Source organism: Anomalospiza imberbis, chromosome 6 (genome assembly GCF_031753505.1).
Source record: "Anomalospiza imberbis isolate Cuckoo-Finch-1a 21T00152 chromosome 6, ASM3175350v1, whole genome shotgun sequence".
Classification (NCBI taxonomy): domain Eukaryota; kingdom Metazoa; phylum Chordata; class Aves; order Passeriformes; family Viduidae; genus Anomalospiza; species Anomalospiza imberbis.
In genome coordinates, this window is record NC_089686.1 from 44,626,595 (window position 1) to 44,645,939 (window position 19,345).

Below are 19,345 nucleotides of genomic sequence, written 5' to 3' on the forward strand. Positions count from 1 at the left end.
GAAACAGTTTCCCAGTAAGTTCTAATCATGTTTGTTTTACTTCCAGTAGGACTTGGACCTGAATTTATTCATCCACTTCTCCAAGCCTTTTGAAAAGTGACTAAATGCAACTGAGTCAGATTGTCTGTGGGTATGAAGTGGCTGGGAGAATCCAAGAACATGGTAGTGAATGGCCGGAGAAGTGGAAGCAAGTCATCTAACGACCACGCGCAGACCAAATTGCAGCATGCAGGAAAGGAGAATCCAAAGACGGGCAAAAATGGAGTTGAGAGAAGATCAAGCAGATGTATGTACATGTTTCTGCTGCTTAGTGCTATGATTCACTTCCTAGTTTGCCAGACAGGCTTCTGTCTTACCTTAATTCATGAGGGACGTCTGCAGTCAGCATGGAGTTAACATCAGAAATATTAGTTATGTATGTATTTTATAGATGTGTTAACTCCCTTCAGGAATATAGATTTCTTCAGATCACTTTCAAAAGTCAAGTAAGAATAACTGGGTGTAAATTAATTTTGAACTGTGGTAATTATAAAATGCATGATTGGCACTAAGTGACAGCTAGTGTGATTTGGAGTGGATAATGTAATTTGAAGTACTTGCCCAGCTTTCAGTGGGCAAGTACACTTGTAGAAGTAAGCCCCATTTTTAAATCAAGTCACTTACATCGATAGCCATTCTGCAGTGGTTTTAAGGATTATGGATTCTTATTTTTGCTATCGGTCTGGGATGAAGGATTAAATGCAAATTAGTCCTTTATTCAGATGTGCTTTACAGTCCTTTTTTCTGCTTCTCCAGGTACTTCATCATCTTCCTCAATTGTTGTGTATTTTTGCCTCCAGCGTGTGTGTCTGTCTGTTCCTAAATGTAGTTGGGCTCTATAATGTCCCTTAAATGATATCTACTTTGTGCTCTCTTATTTGCAGGTAGTGGTGCTTCAGGATTTGAGGGACAAAGTCGTTATGTGCCTTCCTCTGGAATGTCTGCCAAGGAACTCTGTGAAAATGATGACCTAGCAACTAGTTTGGTTCTTGATCCCTATTTAGGTTTTCAGACACACAAAATGAATACTAGGTAACTTGTCTTTAATTTTCTAGAAAAGAATTCATCTTCTTAGTTGATGTAAATCAGCAAAACCATGGAATTTTGTGCATGTTGTAAGAAAGAATGCAAATTTGCAAGTAGCTTCTGCCTTTAAAACAGTGTTGCATGTGAGTCTGGAGCTCAGCACTACAAATGCAGCCTCTCACAGTGCTCCATCATAAGGCTTTCCATTAGTCTCCTGTATTTGTGCTCTAGAACAGGTTGGAAATAGGCATCATTTTCTAGCTTAAACATTGTCTAGTTTAACTAATTGTAGGTTTGAAACCAGTAGTCATTTGAAATTATTCAAAGGCAGAAGCCAGTGTTTGCTAACTTTTCTGTTTATTTCATGTGCCTGGATGCTTTATTTCTCCTTCTTTACTTTTAAACATCAGAAGATGTAGCTCCTGAGCACTTCAGTGTTGGCGCTACTTGATCTGAAGTTCTTGCAGACCCCTGCTGAAGGAATTGCTACTCAGACGTGTCTGTGTGGATAAGATAAATGAGTGTGCCAGCTGGAAACTTGCTTCCCAGAGTTGCACCTACTTTTGCACTGTTACACATCTGTCTGAATGCTTTGATTGTGAATTCTGCGTGGTCTCAGGGTTTAGCTGTTTGTGCTTCTCCCTCTGTTACAGATGTATCACTGATGATAACTGTGTTCTATAGATCTCTCTTAAGCTTGTCTGCATGCAAGATCTGTATTGATAGCTCAGTGGGGAAACTGTATATAAACTATAAGTTTCTAAGGACAGGAATTGTGTGCTTACTACTGTGCAATAATTAGAGCTGGATTTTCCTGGTAGCACATCATGAGAAACAGACTCTCAGCCCTTCAAACTGTTGCTGTGACTATTTTTAAAGGACAGTTCACCTGTGCAGCACAGTCACATGCACACAGTATCAGTTAAGCAAATTGTATGTATGCAACCAACTGATTGATTCAAAAATGACTGCTAAATGAATTGGTGCTGTCACATTACATAAATAGTTGCTGGTATAGCCTGACAGCATCAGCTGCACATGAAATTGCAGCAGTGTGGTCCTAATAACTGTAAAGACTTACCCCAAACACATCTTTCCTTTTTGCTGGAGAGTGCAATATTCACCTTTAAGAAGGACATTGGAGTTTTTCCTGTTCCCTCCCTGCTGTTGGTTACAGCAGCACATTGTCCAGGTGGATATTCTTGCAGTTCAGTTTGAAGTGTCTTTGTTTTTTCTTCAGTTAATCAAGCTAAGAATATATGCTGGAAGGAATTTTTTGTTCTGTTGCATGAATGATAGTCTGCAGGTTATGCACAGGTTGTTAGTTCTTACACTTTTTGCTGTGGAAATGATGTAGTAGTTGTTTAATGACTACATAGTTGGAGAAGCTACTTTCATGAATGTTGTTTTATGTTGATAGGTTGTCAACTAAAATACTTATTTAATTACTATTTTGAACCAAAAGGCTACACAAAGGCCATCATCATGTATTTTTTCCTTTCTCAGACTTGGAGAACAGTTACAGGCAGTCTTCAAGGACAGTAGTTAATAATCTTGGAGCACTATGGGAAATACTTAGGTGAGGCTTACAACTCCTACCAGATGCACACCTTCTGCCTCTGTCATATTGTCCTATTGAGAAAGATTCTGATGTTGTAATAATTAAAGTCCAGGCATCAGCATAGTTCTTGATTATCTTTTTGGGGCAGCGATGACACCTGCTTGTTACTGTGGCTATGATGCTTAGATTATCTTTTTCCATTTAGTAAACTGTAGTCTTTCTAGAGCTCCTTACTGTTGTTTTAATGGCTTTGAGGGAAGGTGGGGGGAAAGCAGGTGTGAAAAAACTACACTGCTTCCAAAATGCCAGGTGCCAGTACCCAAATATTATGATGTAGTAGAATTGAAGATTTGCAGCTTATATTTGGGCATCTTCTGCTTCAGTGCCATGGAGTCATATTAGTTACATAGTTTGTGTATGGAGGTACACTTAAAATAAAACAGCCAGTTATGGTGGCAAGCAACGATTTCCTGTTCCCTTGTTCTGATCTGTGTGAAGATGCCCTGTGAAAGTGTCTGTGCCACTGTTCTGCTGTGCTGTGTTGGAAACATGTAAGAGGTTTGTATTTTTGCAGCCCATTGTAAGTTGATGATCACTTACTGAAGTTCTTCCCCTTACCTTGGAAGCCAGGTCTGTACTTTTGTATGCATGAGTGTCTTCTCTGTGAGCACTTCTTCTACTTAATTCTTCCAGGTGAAGAGTTTGTAAATTTGATTTGTCGAGAGTATATTGATTGAAGAAAATACCCTTCATAGTAAAGTATCTAGGTTGATGTTGAAATTTACTTGTTTTCCATCGTCTTTATATTGAGTTAATGATCTTACAGTAGGATGATAAGAACATGACTGTTACTTTACTTGCTGAGTTTTTGTGTTTTGGTTTGGAGGTTTTTTCTGAGTGTATAAAACTAAACTCCTGCAGTTTGTGAATGCCTATCATCTTGGGAATAGGGTTGTTGGCTCTGTAAACTGTCAAGTCAGGAATGTCTGAAAGAACTGAAAACTGTTAAAAGCTTCTAGCTGAATCTCCTAATGTGTTTGTCCAGTGTTCCTCTAAAATGTCTTGTCACTAGGGATTTGAAGGACAGTGTAACAATGTAGCTCTGGAAATGTCCTCAGTGGCTTTACCCAAAAGTATTTTTTTCATCCACTTGGATTTCCGAGAGAAAGCAGGATGTTTTCAGAGCTTCTAACCCTTTTTACAGGCCCAGTTGTCATTCTTTCCTCAATTTTGTAGCTCTTATCTCAACAGAGTAGCAGCTTAGCAGTTAATAAAAGAAACCCCATGTCTTAGAAAGTATGTTCTTGTCAAGTATCACTGTTCTAAGAGATTTTGTTGCTTCTTGTACAAATCCTGTTTTATCAGCCTTTGTTTGTTGTGGTGAAAACAAAACTCGTTTTGCAAGCTACACTTCCTGGGTTGAAGGTTGACGAACACTAGAGATTAAAACTGACACTTGTAAAATGCCAAGTGAGTTTTTGCCCGTCTTACCATCTCTTATTTTTGGGTGCTTTTCCCTAGACTGAGCACTGAATCTTGAAGTCATATGCCTTAGTGGCTAATCTGCTCTGTATACTATCTCACATAGCAAAGTGTTACTGTTTAAACCTTAAGCCAGACTCCGGATCGTGTTGCTGCTGTTACCAAGCAGTGTTGTTTCCTGGGTCCCTAAAGCACCAGCATCATGCTAGGGAATACTGAGAGAACTTCCAGTGTGTCTCCAAATCTGCAAGTGGTTTAGGAAGTCAGAGATATGTTGTGGTCTGTTTGCTGCTTTTAGTGAAGTTACAAAGAGGTGTGTGGTGTGGGTGGTTTTGTCTGATTACATGGGATTAAAGAACCAAGCTTTAAGAATTTCCATGTTTTCTATTGGAAACATTAAGTGCTTGGGGATGATGCACAGGAAGCTGCTTCTCTCTACACTGCCTCAACAGCAGTCACTGACTTAGGTGACCAAACTTGGCAGGGTACATCAGTCTTCATCCCTTAGAGTTACCACTAGGCAGTAGAGACAAAATGCACAAAGCAGTTCCATTGCATTTATGAGCCTGTGCTGAATCTCCTCTGCATTCTTTAGCTCATTTCAATATAATAATTGAAGGGTTTGGTATTCATCTTGAGTGAGGTCTGGAGGCTGAAAAAGTGATGTGGGTTCTGCTAAATAAGGTTATGTGGCCATACAGTTCAGCTTCAGTGTCGTAGAGCTGTGGAGATACTGGATTAGAGGTACACAACTCTTATGTAGTGATAACCTGTTTCAAAGTGAAACTTTTACATTCTTCAGACCTTAGTGTCTGTGTACTTTACAGAATTGTTTTGATTGGCTTTTGCATAAAATCTGATTTTTCCATTTTTTTCTAGATTATTTTTACTGATAGCTTAATTCAATAAAGTCCTTTGCCTTTCTCCTGATTGTCTTCCTTCATTGTATATAAATCACACAGTAATTATATTGGAACCAACTGTTTTGCTGTTCCCAAATGTTTTGAATTAAAAAAAAAATCACAATCAAGAAACGACCCTAAACAACCATGCCCTGCCCCTCAAACCAACACCCACCACCTTACTTTTACAGTTTTCTTATTTGTACTTTCAGCTTCAACAAAAAGTGTTACATCTTCAAAACATGGAATGGCTTGCATCCAGTGGTCATGTTAACTGCTAAATTAAATTTACCATGTAGAATGTCAGAATAGGATTAGAGGACAGTGTTAGGTTGTTGATTTGGGGGGTTTCTTGTTTCCCCCATATTTAGTTTTTAAAAGTACTTCTTAGCTAAATTGTGAGAATTTTCTTTATTTCTGTTCTCAACTATATTGGCATTTTGACCACACTGTTGTGTATTTAGTGTCAGTTCAAGAAATTTAAGTAATGTGGATTACTTTCTTCATTAAAAGTGCTGTTTTGAAATTTGGCTTTTAAAGAACATTAGTTTTTTTCTGTATGAAAATACTGGCAATAAATGCTGAACAAGTTGATCATAACTTGTATAACTAGCTTTGAGGAAAAAAAACTTGCACTACAGGGTTGGGCAGGGAGGAAGCCAAAATGTATGTTAATTAATTAAGTTGTTTATGCTTTAAATAGATGATTTTCAACTCTTGTTCTGCTGTCTTGAATGCTTAACAGGCTTGCAGTTTCAGCTTTCGTGCTCAGTCTCTGGTACTAGCTGAACATAAACTTGCTGTTTTCCAGAGCTGCTTAAATAGAAATACCATCCAGGCAAGGTGCCTGTTGTTAAAAGGCTAATGAGTTGATATGGTTTTGATAAATTGAGTCTTCTTGATGTTCCCTAGTCAGAAGTTAAGAAACGAGGTTTGGAAGTAAAACTCTTTATCATGCACTGGTATGCTGTGTGGAGTTCCATACTGGATCTCTTGCAGGATCAATTTATCCTTTTTGTTCAAACTCACTGCTCTCAGTGACTGAGACTGAGCAAGGTACTGTGCTTCTGAACTTACCAGAAACTCTCCTTTAACTTCCTTTATAGGCAAGCATCTCACTGACCTTTGGCTTTATACCTTGGAGTTCCAAGAGTCTTTAAGTACTCCTGAGGTAAGAGAAACTTGAGAGAGAAAGAGCTTTGCTTCCCCAAGCCATTTTCCTACATCTTCCTTGTTGAGACCATGTCAGCTGGCCCTTAATTGGGATGAGATCATCTTCTATCTGATTTTGAAACTGTAGTAGCCACAGCTTTATCAGATCTTGTTGACTAGAAAAAAAAAAAGTATTTTCTAGGGAAGTGTGAAAAGTTTCTGTTCTGCAGGTTGTCAGGAAGAAGGGCTGATACTATTTCTTTAAAGACCCTGTCATAGCCGAGGTTTTCATTCTTTGCTCACTTCTAACACCTGACTGTCTTGCAGCAGGCTTCCTGTCCCATGAGACCTGAGCTGTGAAGCTGCTTGTATAGTCTGTGCCTGTGAGCAGATTCAAACACCAATGTGTCTTGTTCAGTTTCCATGATGGAATTCATTAAGGGTACTGTTCAGAGGAGGAAACCAAAAGTCTGGATAAATAATTCTGATTTTAATTGCCTTTTTTTTCAGAGACTGGGTTGGCTGGTTTGTTCTGTTGGTTTCCTTGTGCTCTTTTTATCTCTCTTCTTTGAACTAGTAATTTGTTTTACTGATACTTAAAAGTCAGTTTCTTTGGATCATTTTATATGTATACATTTAGCTGTGGGGCTTTTCAGGCTCTCTTCATGGTGGAGCTCAAACAGTGTGTAAATTCTTCCAGCAGATGTGTAGGTTTTGGGGGTTTTTTTGATGTCATGTGTAAATGTGGAAGCCCTTTAACACCAAAATGGTAGTATGCAAGGTTGCTTCTCAAAATCAATTGGAATTTTGGTTGCAAAAAACTAATAAATAAACTAATTAATTATACTCCTGGGACACGTGAAGTATCTATCAGCAGACACAAATTCTTAAGGAACATTGGACTTCTAGGCTTTCTTGGCTTCTCCAGTGTCTCAAATGAGAAGGTACCTTTTAAAGTATATATGGAGATACACCTGTGAAAGACTAAAGCTTTCATGAGGAGTCTGGACTATAGTATTCTGGATTTGCTTACAAACTTCATATGCTCTCAGTGCAATTTACATGTGCTGTTGAACTGTGAACAGCCCTCTAACTCGGGCTCAGGGTGCACAATGTCATTCTGTTTCATCTGTTTGGGAAGCCTTGGAGTGAAATGTTGAACATAATGTTGGTTTCCAGCATCTTTCCATGCACTTGTGGATACTTCTTGCTTGTTTGGATTTCTGTTTATCTTTTCTCATTATCTCTGTCTTGTCAGTATGTAAGAACAACATTTTGATAGAGGTGCTGCAGAGAGTCCTTAGTATTAATTTTTGAACCTCTGGGTGCAGAGTCACGTTCTTGGAAAAACCCAGTTCCTATTTGAAATGCCTGCCGTGCAGTCCAGCATTCATCTGACCTTGTAATGTCTTGGGGGTTTTACAGTTTCTTCATCCCTTGTTTCCAGCCATCTTTTTGGCCCTTGAAGGGCTTGGACATACACTAACTATTTTACTTTATATTAATGGTGTTACAAAAGTTTCTCTTAATCACTTAAATGAATTCCACCAGCAGTATGGTGCCTGAGACAAGAATCCATAGAGACACCTGCTGAATGTGATCCATGGAGGTATGCCAGTGACTTTCAAGGGCTGGGGCCAGGTTCCAAGCTACCTAAGGTAGCTGGTCAGGTAGACATTGAGTCAGCCTCTGAGGGTAATGTGTTGTGAAACACCTGAAGTATTAGCACCTGGGGCTGTAGGATGTGCTTCGAATTGCCAGAAAATATAGGGTGTTGATTCTTTTTCTGTAGGTCTTTAGAGCCGCTGTTAAGCTTAGCCATCCTTTTTTGTCTGTATTTCTTTTCCACACTGGTGGAATACTGCTTTCTTAGCTAGCCTAGACCAAGCCTTTTGATGATAAATAAGTATGATGATGTCCATCAGCACATATATTGCCTGTCTCAGGTGTTAATGCAATTTTGAATGTGATGGCTTTTCTACCTACCTATCTGTGCTCCTGCAGGTCTCTTAGCTAAGAAATGGTGTATTTCAACATGTAAAATACAGTGTAAGGGAGAGGGCAGTCACTCATCTAGCCCAGAAAGAACAGACATACCTGAAGACCAATTTTATCTGGAAATCCTGTGCGTTTTCCCCTCACATAATATTTGCATATAGAGATGTAAGCAACATATTACCGTTACACATTTGTGCAAATTGGTGAGCGCTCTACTTCTCCTGGTGTAAGTTCAGTTGGCTCCTTGCTGGGAAAGTTGTTTCTGATTGAAACTGAAAATGAGTGCAAGTCCTGTTCTGAAATTAGTCGGGTTCAGTTCAGACTGTGTGATTTTAAATTCCCTTCATGTATGAAGAAGCTCTGTGAGTTATGACTATCAAATCTGGACAAAGTCTTTCTGGTTTGGGGAGAGCGGAGATATTTTTATGTGTGACCGGCAAGTTGAGGAAGACTTTGGTGTGCTGTAGAACAAAAATAATGATTGTGTCATCTCTAGTCTGAGAGGAGTTTTCTTGCATGGTAAGGTCTCTTATTAGGTAGTTAGCTTTTTGGATGACAATAGAAGTATATTCTTTAATAAAGAACTTGATTTGAAACTTTGTGGCATGGAATGTGCTACAGTTGTAAGCAGGCATCTCTTTCTTGACTGATTCCTGCTGTCTTGTTCAGTGTCATATTCCAGCCAGAAGAGAACTGAACCTGATGTCTGCTCAAGAACTCCTTACTGTCCTATGTCCTCTGAAAGCCCACTGGTTTATGCAGATAAATTTTGCTGGATTCAAAAACGCCTAAAAGAGTGCTTAGTTATTATGTCACAAGGAAGTTTTTCAGGTGGAGATTTGAGAGATTTATAAAAGCAGTAGCATGGAATGCTGATAACCTGCTGAAAGTGATTCTGCTCTTAGGAGATCTGTCTTCATTGTATCAGGTGCATAAACACAGCATCTTCCTTCTAAGGAAGGAAATTGAATCCTCATGGTTGTTACTTATTTCTGATTAGACTTTTAGTGTTTTATGAAATGAAACAAAATCAGGAGGTAACACTTTTTTGTTTCCTTTATACAAGTTGCATGGAAAAGGCAAATCTTATGTTGTCATTTAAAATAAGTTACTTGCAACATTCAGCGTTCTAAGGTGACAATAAGCCAGTTCATAGGGTGATTTAAAAAAACAGGGTATCAGTGAGGAAGTTGATTGAGGTTTACTTCCATCAACTTCAAGAATTTCCCCCCCCCACCTTGTTTACTTTTGTAATGAAATACAGATTTCATTTGGCAAGTAAGAGGAAATAAAATCAGAATAGTAATGGACTTCCAGCAACAAGTAACAGGACTTATTCTTACTCATGTGCTCAAATGTTCTTAGTTTGTTTAGCTCTTCTGTTATACCCTCTGTAAGCAGAACATTAGAGTTGTAAAAAGAGCTGCAGAAAACTGTTTCTCATGATCCTGGGAAATTTTTATCTTTGTGCAGAGTCCGCTGGGGTGTGGCATGCATTTAAAAATACCCACACCCCACCTGTGCCCCAAAGCAGAGCATATATGGCTATGTGCTCAGTCAAAGGCAATGTATAGGGATTTGACAAAATCTCTAAGTGCTGCTTTCTCTTGGTGGTTTTGGAGCTCCAAAGTGAAGCTTCCACTTCTGGCAGTCATGCAGGTTTTTCTTCTGTTACTTTTTCCCACTGAAGATATGAAGGGAAGTTTTTCTTAAATCTAAAGCTTTAAGAAGAAGGCAGAATTCTCTGCTAATGTACAGGCGTTTGTTTTCATATTTGCATGCCCAAGAGTTCCTGTTTGGGGGGAAAAATTCTTACAATTGCACTAACTTTTGGAACCTTAATCTTCCACAGATGTAGCATCTGCCATGTGTTAGTATTTGTAGATACTTCTTGTGTTGTCATTAAGAGCTGTATTTTATATGAATGCACATGTTAAGTTTGCAATCCACATAAACTCATGTAGTGAATTTATCAGTATAAAAAGGCTTTGGGTTTGGCAAAAGTTGGTCAGTGTCTTTATGCAGGGAGTTAAACATTTATATAGGAAGCAAAAGAGCTGTGTGCTGTAACTGAGGAAGAATTCAGAATGACTGATGGTGGACTGGAATAGCTTTATTTTTCATTTCAGATTTCGACCTATTAAAGGAAGGCAAGAAGAACTCAAAGAGGTGATTGAACGTTTTAAGAAAGATGAGCACTTAGAAAAAGCCTTCAAGTCCTTGACGTCAGGTGACTGGGCCCGGCACTATTTTCTTAACAAGAACAAAATGCAGGAAAGGTTGTTCAAGGAACATGTAGGTGTATTTGTAATTAATGTGCTTTTTCAGATGGGTGAAAGGCAAAGAAAAAGTAAAAATTTCTTAAGAATGTAGCAATAGTAAAGCAATCAAGTGCTCTGTTATATGTTGTTTTACTTTTAAGAGAAACTTCCTTTGTTTTTTAAAGCCTAACTAGACACACCCTCCCTTTTTTTTTCTTGTTAACTTGCATTACCTTTTATTAATAGAGTGTAGAAAGGAAGGGGTTTTTCCCCTTCATAATTTGTTTGTATTGTGATTTGTGTGGGGTTTTTGGGGTTTGTTTTGGTTTTTTTTTTTTACTTACAACTGTTGTAAATCAAATTGGGTGACAAAGGAAGATAAAGGAAAAGGGAGTAGTCTTTTTACCTCAAAATACCCCAGTTGTTCTGGGTGTAGGGGCTATACCCATAAGGGTTGTTCCTCCTCCACTTCCCACTCCCCAAATCCATTTTGTATGTAGCATAACAGTTTTTGATTCTCAAAGTTCAAAGCCAAAAAAATCATAGTACCATTTACTTAACAAAAAAAAAAAAGGTGCTTCTTCAAGAATGTGTCTACTGTTTCCAGGTACAACCAAAAAGACTGTGGCCTACTTTAAAATACACCAAATCTAGTAATGCAAGAAAGAGCAGAAAAAGTTCTGCTTTGTTAGAGTGGTTTTATTAGTTGGACCAATTTTGTACCACTCCAGGTATCATTAGTTTTCTTAAACTCTTTGGATAATCACAGTACCTGTGTGAGGATTCCTGCAAGTCACTGTGAAGAAATAAGATCAACATAATATGTATAGCTTAAATGTATGGAAACATAAAAAGTACAGAAACATGTTTCAACAGATAGCATTCTGCTCCAGCATCCATGCTGTGTGTGTTTTTGTACAGTTCACTTTCATTATTTATATCAGAAGTTCTTCACTGCTTTCATTTTGTCTATAACAGACAAGTACTGGGTTTTTCCATTGCAGGTATTTATTTATTTACGAATGTTTGCAACTGACAGTGGGTTTGAGATACTGCCTTGTAATCGGTATTCTTCTGAGCAAAATGGAGCCAAAATTGTTGCAACAAAAGAATGGTAAGAAATACAGTTTACTGTTGTGTTCTCTTTCTGTCAATTATTTGAAAGAATCTATAAAAATATATTAAAAAGTGTGATTTAGAATTAAAACTGCAACCAGTGAAATAGATAGTTTTGTATTGTTACTTGAAAATTGAATTTTCTCTCTGTTTTTGCTAAGTACTTAATACAGGATCCGTGCCTCTGGAAGGTAGGACATGCCTTTGTATGTCAATATGCCTTTGTATGTTCGAGTTTATGCATATAGTATTCACTATACTTTTTTTTTTTAATCTTGTTTTCAGTCAGAGAATTGTTTTTCTCTACTCAGGAGTTGTTAGACTTCCATGAGAAACATGACATTATGGCAGATTGGTTACACAGCAAATAATTGTGGGGGAAATGAGTTTTTTGCCTTTTTTAAACGGGTGTTGTTTGTGCATTTTGATTGTGCAAGATAAATCTCTCCTGGAAGCACAAGGCTGGAACCCCAGTGTGCCCCATCTCATTTTGGCACATCTGAGTTTCATTATAAGCATGTTTGTGGCAGCACCAGCAGATTCTGGCTTAATTCAGATTTTAAAATCACTTCAAATGTAGACACCAATTGTATGAGCTTTGCTTTGTGGCAGTACCCATTCATTCACACTGTTCACACTGGGATTGAATGGCCAGACACCCTGCTGGTGGCAACACGACCTCCACATGTTGTAGAGGAAGCTTTAAATATGATGAGGACAGTTTCCAGCTCTTCATGACCACCAGAGCTGAGAGTTCCACAATCCTGATACAACCCAAAAAATACTGATTGGGTTTTGTGGTTTTTTGGGTTGGTTTGTTTGGTTGGTTGGTTTTAGGTTTTTGTTTTTTTTTTTTTTTTTTTTGTTGTTTTTGTTGTTGCTGTTGTTTGAATTCACCCCTTGGCTGATTCTTTGGGGTAGAAGCTTTGCATGTAGGTGTGTTGAAAATAGATTAACTTTTCATGCTCAAAATCTAGAGTAGCCTGAGAAGTGAGCAAGACAGGAGGGCTGCATCTTAACCCTGCTGATATCTGGAAACCTGTCAAGAATCAAAACTAGAGATTAGAGTTCTCAGCACTCTCTGTCAAAGGAGAAATTTGCACTTAAAAGGCTTTGCTTTTAGTTCGTGTCCTTCATAAACCTTGAGTATCTCCATGGTCATCTCTGTCAGAGTAATACGGAATAATGGCCACTCTGAAGAGCAGTGGAAACAACGCCCATGCAAGAAAATGGAAACTCTGTGCTCCTACTAGGCTGAGCATTCAGTGCCTCTGCACTGCTCTAGTCATGACGGCACATGGGCTGTCTGCACACAAAGGCTTCGTGGTTTTGTTGATTTTTGTAGGTGTCATTCCCCCTCCTCACTCTATTTTAAGGACCAGCTTCATGCTGAAGAACTGCTCGTGAGTGAGGAAAACATCTTGCTTGAATTCCAGCCTTTGTTAGAGTCACTACTGGGCCTCATTTAAAAAGCTGTGGAGCTCAAAGCATTTTCATTATGCTGCGTTTTCCTGGTCACAGGATGAAGTTTAGGAAACACAAGCAAGAGCAGCTGGAGGAAGTCAAAATTTCTCAAGTGGTGATGGGGAGGGAGGGTACACAAATTAAAAAATCTTGCTTTTGGTTTGAACAATTGCAGAAGCTGAAGTAATCAACTCTTGCAAGCAGCCTCAGGAAATTGTAGAAACAATGGTTGTAATTGTTTCTGATGTCAGATTTGATGTAATTGATTCTATAACGACTTTTCTTTCTGTGAAATTATTTTGTAATTTTGGCACATGTAGTCTTATTTCTGCTACTCTTTTTACATTAAAGGAAACGAAATGATAAAATAGAATTACTTGTGGGCTGTATTGCTGAACTGTCAGAAATGGAAGAAAACATGCTCCTGAGACATGGGGAAAATGACTTCAGTGTCATGTATTCCACACGAAAGAACTGTGCACAACTATGGCTTGGTCCTGCTGCATTTATCAATCATGGTGAGTAGGAAGTATAGGAAGCATATTGAAGAGCATGAGAAATTCAGAAGTGTTGTATGTGAGCCAAACAGCACGAGAACTTGGAGAAAAATGTCTGAATCTGGCATACTATATTAATGTAGGACAGAATCACACCGGGATTTTCCCAGCCAGAGCTAATCAGGTGTGAAACTCAGAGAAGGCTCTAGGAAGTGATGCTGTCTTCCTTGAAAGAGACTTTGGAACTAGCAGCTAAATTAGTGGAGCATATTGTGGGTTACCTTGAATTCCCTGTGAACTCAGTTGACAGTAGCATCTTCATTAGGTGAACTACTTATGGCTCTTTAACCTTTTGCAGAAGCTTAGCTGATTGTATTGCATTTGTGTACCAAAGGAAGAGCAGGTAGGATTGAAGATGAAACTGTTTACCCTAAAGAGGAGGGAAACTGGACATGTGTGATAGCATAGGCAAGAGCTTGGAAACACAGCTATATCAAATCAGGAGTCTTTTGATGTATGGCTTTGTGCAGTACTAACTTAACTCCCAGTATTTAGTTGAGATTCTGCAGTCTTTGAAGTCAAAGTGAATCCTTACTTTAGATATCTACAACTATTCATGTTTCAGGTCTTATCCACAGTTAATTGACTTTATCTTTTGGACCTTTTTCAGATTGCAGACCTAACTGTAAGGTAAGCAAGAAATCATAAATAAATAAAGTACCCCACTTTTTATTTCTTTGTCCTTCCAACTTTCCTTCCCCAACTGTTTTACTTTTATTTCTTACCCAGACATTGTGCAACCTTAATGATTAACTTTTTTTTTTCCCTTCCTATCATCTGCTTCTCCAGTTCGTATCAACAGGCAGAGATACAGCATGTGTGAAAGCTCTAAGAGATATTGAACCTGGAGAAGAAATCTCTTGTTACTACGGAGATGGGTTTTTTGGAGAAAATAATGAATACTGCGAATGTTACACCTGTGAAAGGTATGCACTGATGTAAATGGCTTTCAAATGGAATTGGGCATATTCGTGATCTATTTTGTAAAACTGAAAGTCCTTTATTATGAGTACTCAGATTTTTGGACACAAAATAATTGCTTCCTACCTGTTTGTTGTAATGATTTTTCTGTGTTGTTACAGAATGGTGATGATTCCTGAGAACTCTGTGTTGTCTTAATCTGTTGATTCTCTATTCTGGAGATTAGCCCAAAATGAGACAGAACAAAACAGTGGTGTAGATTCTTAAAAATACTTGTACTGAATAAAGTAGAATTGGAAGGAAAAGCAGTTACAGCTTGTACAAGACCATTGTGAACTGATCCCCAACTTTTGCTCTTCTTTGTACTTGATAAAGCAAATTCTATAAGTGTTTTATTTGTGGACCTGAAGTTCTCTTCTGCTGGGAATGGGCAAAGTAGTTTTTCACCCAGTGTTCTTAGAACTTAGGTGTTTGTGTATTTGTAATTATCTACTGGTTTGGACTGTGTTTGCTTCTCTCTGTCCATCATTCAATATTTGTTTTTCACATGTGCTGTCCCAACCTGGTTTCTTCACATGAGTTGAAAGAATTCCGTAGTTGGTTTTTGCCATGTTGAAACTTCGGCTCACTGTGAGCAGGGAGGCTCAGCATCATCTGAGAGAGCTTCACTCAGTTGCAAGAGGAGCTGCACAGAGCTCACTGTTCTGTTTGATCTAACTGTAGGAGGGAAAACCCTACAAAAGACAAAATACTGCTCATATTGAGAAATAGCTTAGTGCACCTGCATATAAGTAGGTTAATAATCCTGCTTTCATTTTTATTGGCTACTTTGGTCACTAACAAATCTTGAAGTTAAAGGGAAAACACTCTGGCATGGACCTCCAAGCTCATGTGATGTTATGTCATTCCAAGTGAAGGATGCAATCTCAGACTTTATCTCGAGAAATTCAAGTAAAAATGTACTTCAGTCCTGGAGACTGTAAAGTGTTGAATAAATGGACACCAGAATTGTTCTTGCCTTGTGACATGAAGCGATGTGGAGTTTTTCCCAAGTTCTTTTGATCACTGATTTCAGTGTAATATAGGCATACTTTCTTTTTCAGGACAAACTAGTTTTCTGTGTCTGAACGTTTTCATTAACTTGTTGTTTTTGTATTGTAATACCTGAAAATGTTATTTTTTAAAGCTAATGTTAGGGTCATTCTAACTTTAGGAATCTGCTTTTCAATTACAAAACTGTAGTAGAGGCGGTCAAATATATAATATTTCATTTTGGGAGGAGTTAGTGAGGACTCATTTTTTGCTTGTTTCAAGACTGATGAGGCAACAGTCAATTTGTATAACACAAAAAATTAATATTTAAGTGTCTCAATTTTAACTATGCTGTAAAGAGTGTTAATTTGCAATGTTAAAATGCTGGGATCTAAGGATCTCTGTGTATGTTTGGAGCAGTGGGAGAATTTGGCACAGTACAATTTCTTTCAAGCCTCCACAAGTCATCACCAGGAAGATTTGCATCTCTCTACATATGTCCATGTACCCTTCCTAGGTGACCCTGCTGTTCTTGCAGGCCAGCTGAGACATTTAGGCACCCAAGATGACAGGTATAGGACAAAACAGCCCACAAAATAGTAACAAGTTCTGTGGCTATTGGTATCATTGATCCAGATACACCTGGGATCCAAACTACTGTATATGAAACAAAGCTCTAAGTTTACATTAAGGTTTCTTAATACCTTGTGTCTTCTTTTTATTTGTAGACGTGGAACTGGTGCTTTTAAATCAAGAGTGGGATTGCCAGCACCTACTCCTGTGATTAACAGTAAATATGGACTGCGAGAAACAGACAAACGATTGAACAGGCTTAAAAAGTTGGGTGACAGCAGCAAGAATTCAGACAGCCAGTCCGTCAGCTCTAACACTGATGCAGATACCACTCAGGAAAAAGGTAATGCAAGTAAGTAAGGAGAAGAGCTTAGAGTCATTAAAGCCTTCACAAAAACATGGAAAACCTTCACAGTGATGGAATTCCTCTCTTAGTGTTGAGATGCTTCTCACATACTGGTCGTTAAAACTAATTTATTCAGGAATCTGAAGGCAATTTAAACTGCAAATTCATGGGTTTCCACAAGTGTTTGAAGAACAATAGGTGGTATGTTCTTCTTATGTTTTCCTTTTTTTAATATAAAAAGTAAATATTTATAAACATGTCAGTTAAAGTCCTGCCAATAATTTCTTTATTTCAAAATACAGTAAACTACCACAGGCAGTAGTATGGTTTAGGAAAGAAAACTTGCATAGTTTGAATTCTTAGGAAAAGAATTTTAAAATAAATACTCTTAGTAGATATTATTAAACAAATAGTTGTTTCCTTTAGAGGTCTTTTAAATTGGGCAGCTCTTCTCTTTCCACATCCAGAATTGATAGTTCAGGCACCTCTTGTGCAGTGAAAGTGCACAGTTAGTAATTTCAGAAGAAATTGGAAGGGATTTTTGTTTGTAATCTTCCTGCAAGACTTCTCTCCATGGAGTAGGGAGTATGATTTATTTGCTTTCCCCACTTCCCCACCTCCACCAACCTTATTATGGGCAAAAATACAAATGATTTAAACTTTGATTTAACTGGTAAACAGGTTTGGAGCTATGTAAAATACTGCGGTTCCATCTGTCTCCTCTTTGCTGCTGTGATAGTAAAAAAGCATAAAAACCCAACCAACCAATGAAAAAAAAAAAACCTTAACAAATGTCCCCAAATCTTTTTATGATTTCTAATTACCAGTATTTAGAATTTACCTCTGTTGAGCAGACAAAATTCCTTTGCTTGCCACAATAGGCAGTAGTTTCACTGAAACTGAAACCATTACATTAGATAAAGGTGTTTGGGATTTTTTCTTCCTTCTCCATGAAAGAAATCCTGGAGATAATATTAGATCATGCTGACAGTCAGATTTTACTGGAATAATACTCAGCAAAAGCTGTGACTAATGTCAAATAGATTTTTTTTTAATTGGTAGAAGAAGAAATTCAGTAAAAACAGCTTGGTATACTGGGGGTAGTGAGGAGAAGTGTATCTAGAAATTCTAGAAATGTTGATGTACTTGTGGCCTGTTTGGCAGTTCCTTTCATGTGTTGAGTTGCAAGTTAAGCAGCCTCATTCCTTACTACATACTATTTATCTTGTCTCATGGGTTATTTTGAGGTGCCCCAAATAAATGAAATAACTGCAGTGTTTGGGAGTGGGAAATTCAGGATATAGTAGTGTCATAACAAAACTGCTTTTTTCTTTTTCAGCTAACAGAAAATCTTCAATTGGTGTAAAAAAGAACAGCAAAAATAGAACATTAACCAGACAGTCTATATCAAGAATTCCAGCATCATCAAACTCTACCTCATCTAAACTAACTCATATAAATAATTCCAGGGTACCAAAGAGACTGAAAAAGCCTGCAAAGCCTTTACTTTCAAAGATAAAGCTGAGAAATCAGTGCAAAAGGCCAGAGCAAAAGAATGCTTCTCGAAAGCTTGAAATGGGAAATTTAGTTCTCAAAGAGCCTAAAGTAGTTTTGTATAAAAACTTGCCCATTAAAAAGGATAAAGAATTGGAGGGACCAGTCAAAGTTGCAGTCTCTAGTGGATGCTTAACGAGGCATGCAGCAAGAGAACATAAACTGAATTCTGTGAAAGGTGCTTATGAGCATGGTGGTATTGCACCCTGCACATACATCACGAGGAGGTCGATGAGAACAAGGATGAGTTTGAAGGAGACCTCTGACACAAAGCTTGAACCAAATACAATGGATAGCTATAAGAGTAACTTGACTGGAACACAATCGGACATTGCAGAGCAGCAGTCTCGTGCGTTAAACGACAACAATGTGGCTCATGGACCATCACATAAAGGAGAAGGTCGGTGCCAGAAGAGTGATGCAGGCACATCAAAAAAGAAATCTCGACAAGGAAAGCTTGTGAAACCATCTTCAAAAACAGAGGAAGCTGATACTATGCACAACACACCTGTGAAGGATGAAGTACCAGATTTGATTAGTTCTCATTCAGAACTTGAAGAGAGGAATAATGTGGTGGACACACCTGTTGGCTTTAAAGACTGTATCCCTGGATCTGGTGGCTGCTCTGTAACAACTGACAATTTTAAAGCAAAAGACAGCTTTAGAACTGCAAAAAGTAAAAAGAAAAGACGAATCACGAGGTATGATGCACAACTTATCCTTGAAAATAGCTCTGGGATCCCTAAACTGACTCTTCGTAGGCGCCATGATAGCAGTAGCAAGGCAAATGATCAAGAGAGCGATGGAATGAATTCTTCAAAAATAAGCATAAAATTAAGTAAAGACCACGAAAAAGATAATAATTTATATGTAGCAAAGCTAAATAATGGGTTTAACTCAGGATCAGGCAATAGTTCAACAAAATTAAAAATACAGCTAAAACGAGAGGACGAAAACAGAGGGGCATACCCGGAGGACCTTCATGAAAATGGTGTGTGTTGTAGTGAAACTCTCTCCCTTTTGGAGTCGAGAATGGAAGTAGATGATTATGGTCACTACGAAGAGGAAACAGCAGATGAATCTTCATCAGAAGAGGACGATGAAGAGGAAGATGACTATGATGATGAATTTGATGACTTTATTCCTCTTCCTCCAGCGAAGAGATTAAGGCTTATTGTTGGCAAGGATTCAATAGATATTGATATTTCTTCCAGGAGGAGAGAAGATCAGTCTTTAAGGCTCAATGCATAAGCTTATAGGTCTTAAACTGACCTGGATGTCATTTCTAAAAAAAAATTAAAAATAATTTAAAAAAAATAGAAAACCCAACAAAAATTCCATTCGATTATTCCTCAACTAAA

The 19,345-nt window shown here is 38.1% G+C and overlaps 1 protein-coding gene and 1 long non-coding RNA gene across 9 annotated transcripts in view; one reads left to right on the forward strand and one right to left on the reverse strand.

The window, feature by feature from the left end:
- The window catches only part of LOC137475939 (uncharacterized), a 54,602-nt gene that overhangs the window by 3,347 nt on the left and 31,910 nt on the right, over window positions 1-19,345 (reverse strand). For 3 of the 5 annotated variants that reach the window (XR_011000143.1, XR_011000147.1, XR_011000142.1), the window contains one exon: window positions 14,538-15,196. This is a non-coding gene — a long non-coding RNA (uncharacterized lncRNA). Of the gene's footprint in view, window positions 1-45; window positions 3,374-14,537; window positions 15,197-19,345 lie in introns of those variants that run through there. The other 2 variants (XR_011000146.1, XR_011000144.1) reach the window with 2 other exon arrangements.
- KMT5B (lysine methyltransferase 5B) lies at window positions 133-19,287 on the forward strand. 4 transcript variants are annotated; one of them, XM_068193813.1, is made up of 9 exons: window positions 133-286; window positions 924-1,071; window positions 10,290-10,455; window positions 11,426-11,535; window positions 13,353-13,519; window positions 14,169-14,188; window positions 14,348-14,484; window positions 16,240-16,436; window positions 17,770-19,287. In XM_068193813.1, the coding sequence occupies exons 1-9, from the start codon at window positions 133-135 to the stop codon at window positions 19,233-19,235; spliced, it is 2,565 nt and encodes an 854-aa protein (XP_068049914.1). In that variant the 3' UTR covers window positions 19,236-19,287. The 4 variants fall into 4 exon arrangements, with proteins under 4 accessions (XP_068049914.1, XP_068049915.1, XP_068049917.1 ...); XM_068193814.1 differs by having other exon boundaries at window positions 16,240-16,427; XM_068193816.1 differs by lacking the exon at window positions 133-286 and having other exon boundaries at window positions 1,035-1,071; window positions 10,290-10,390.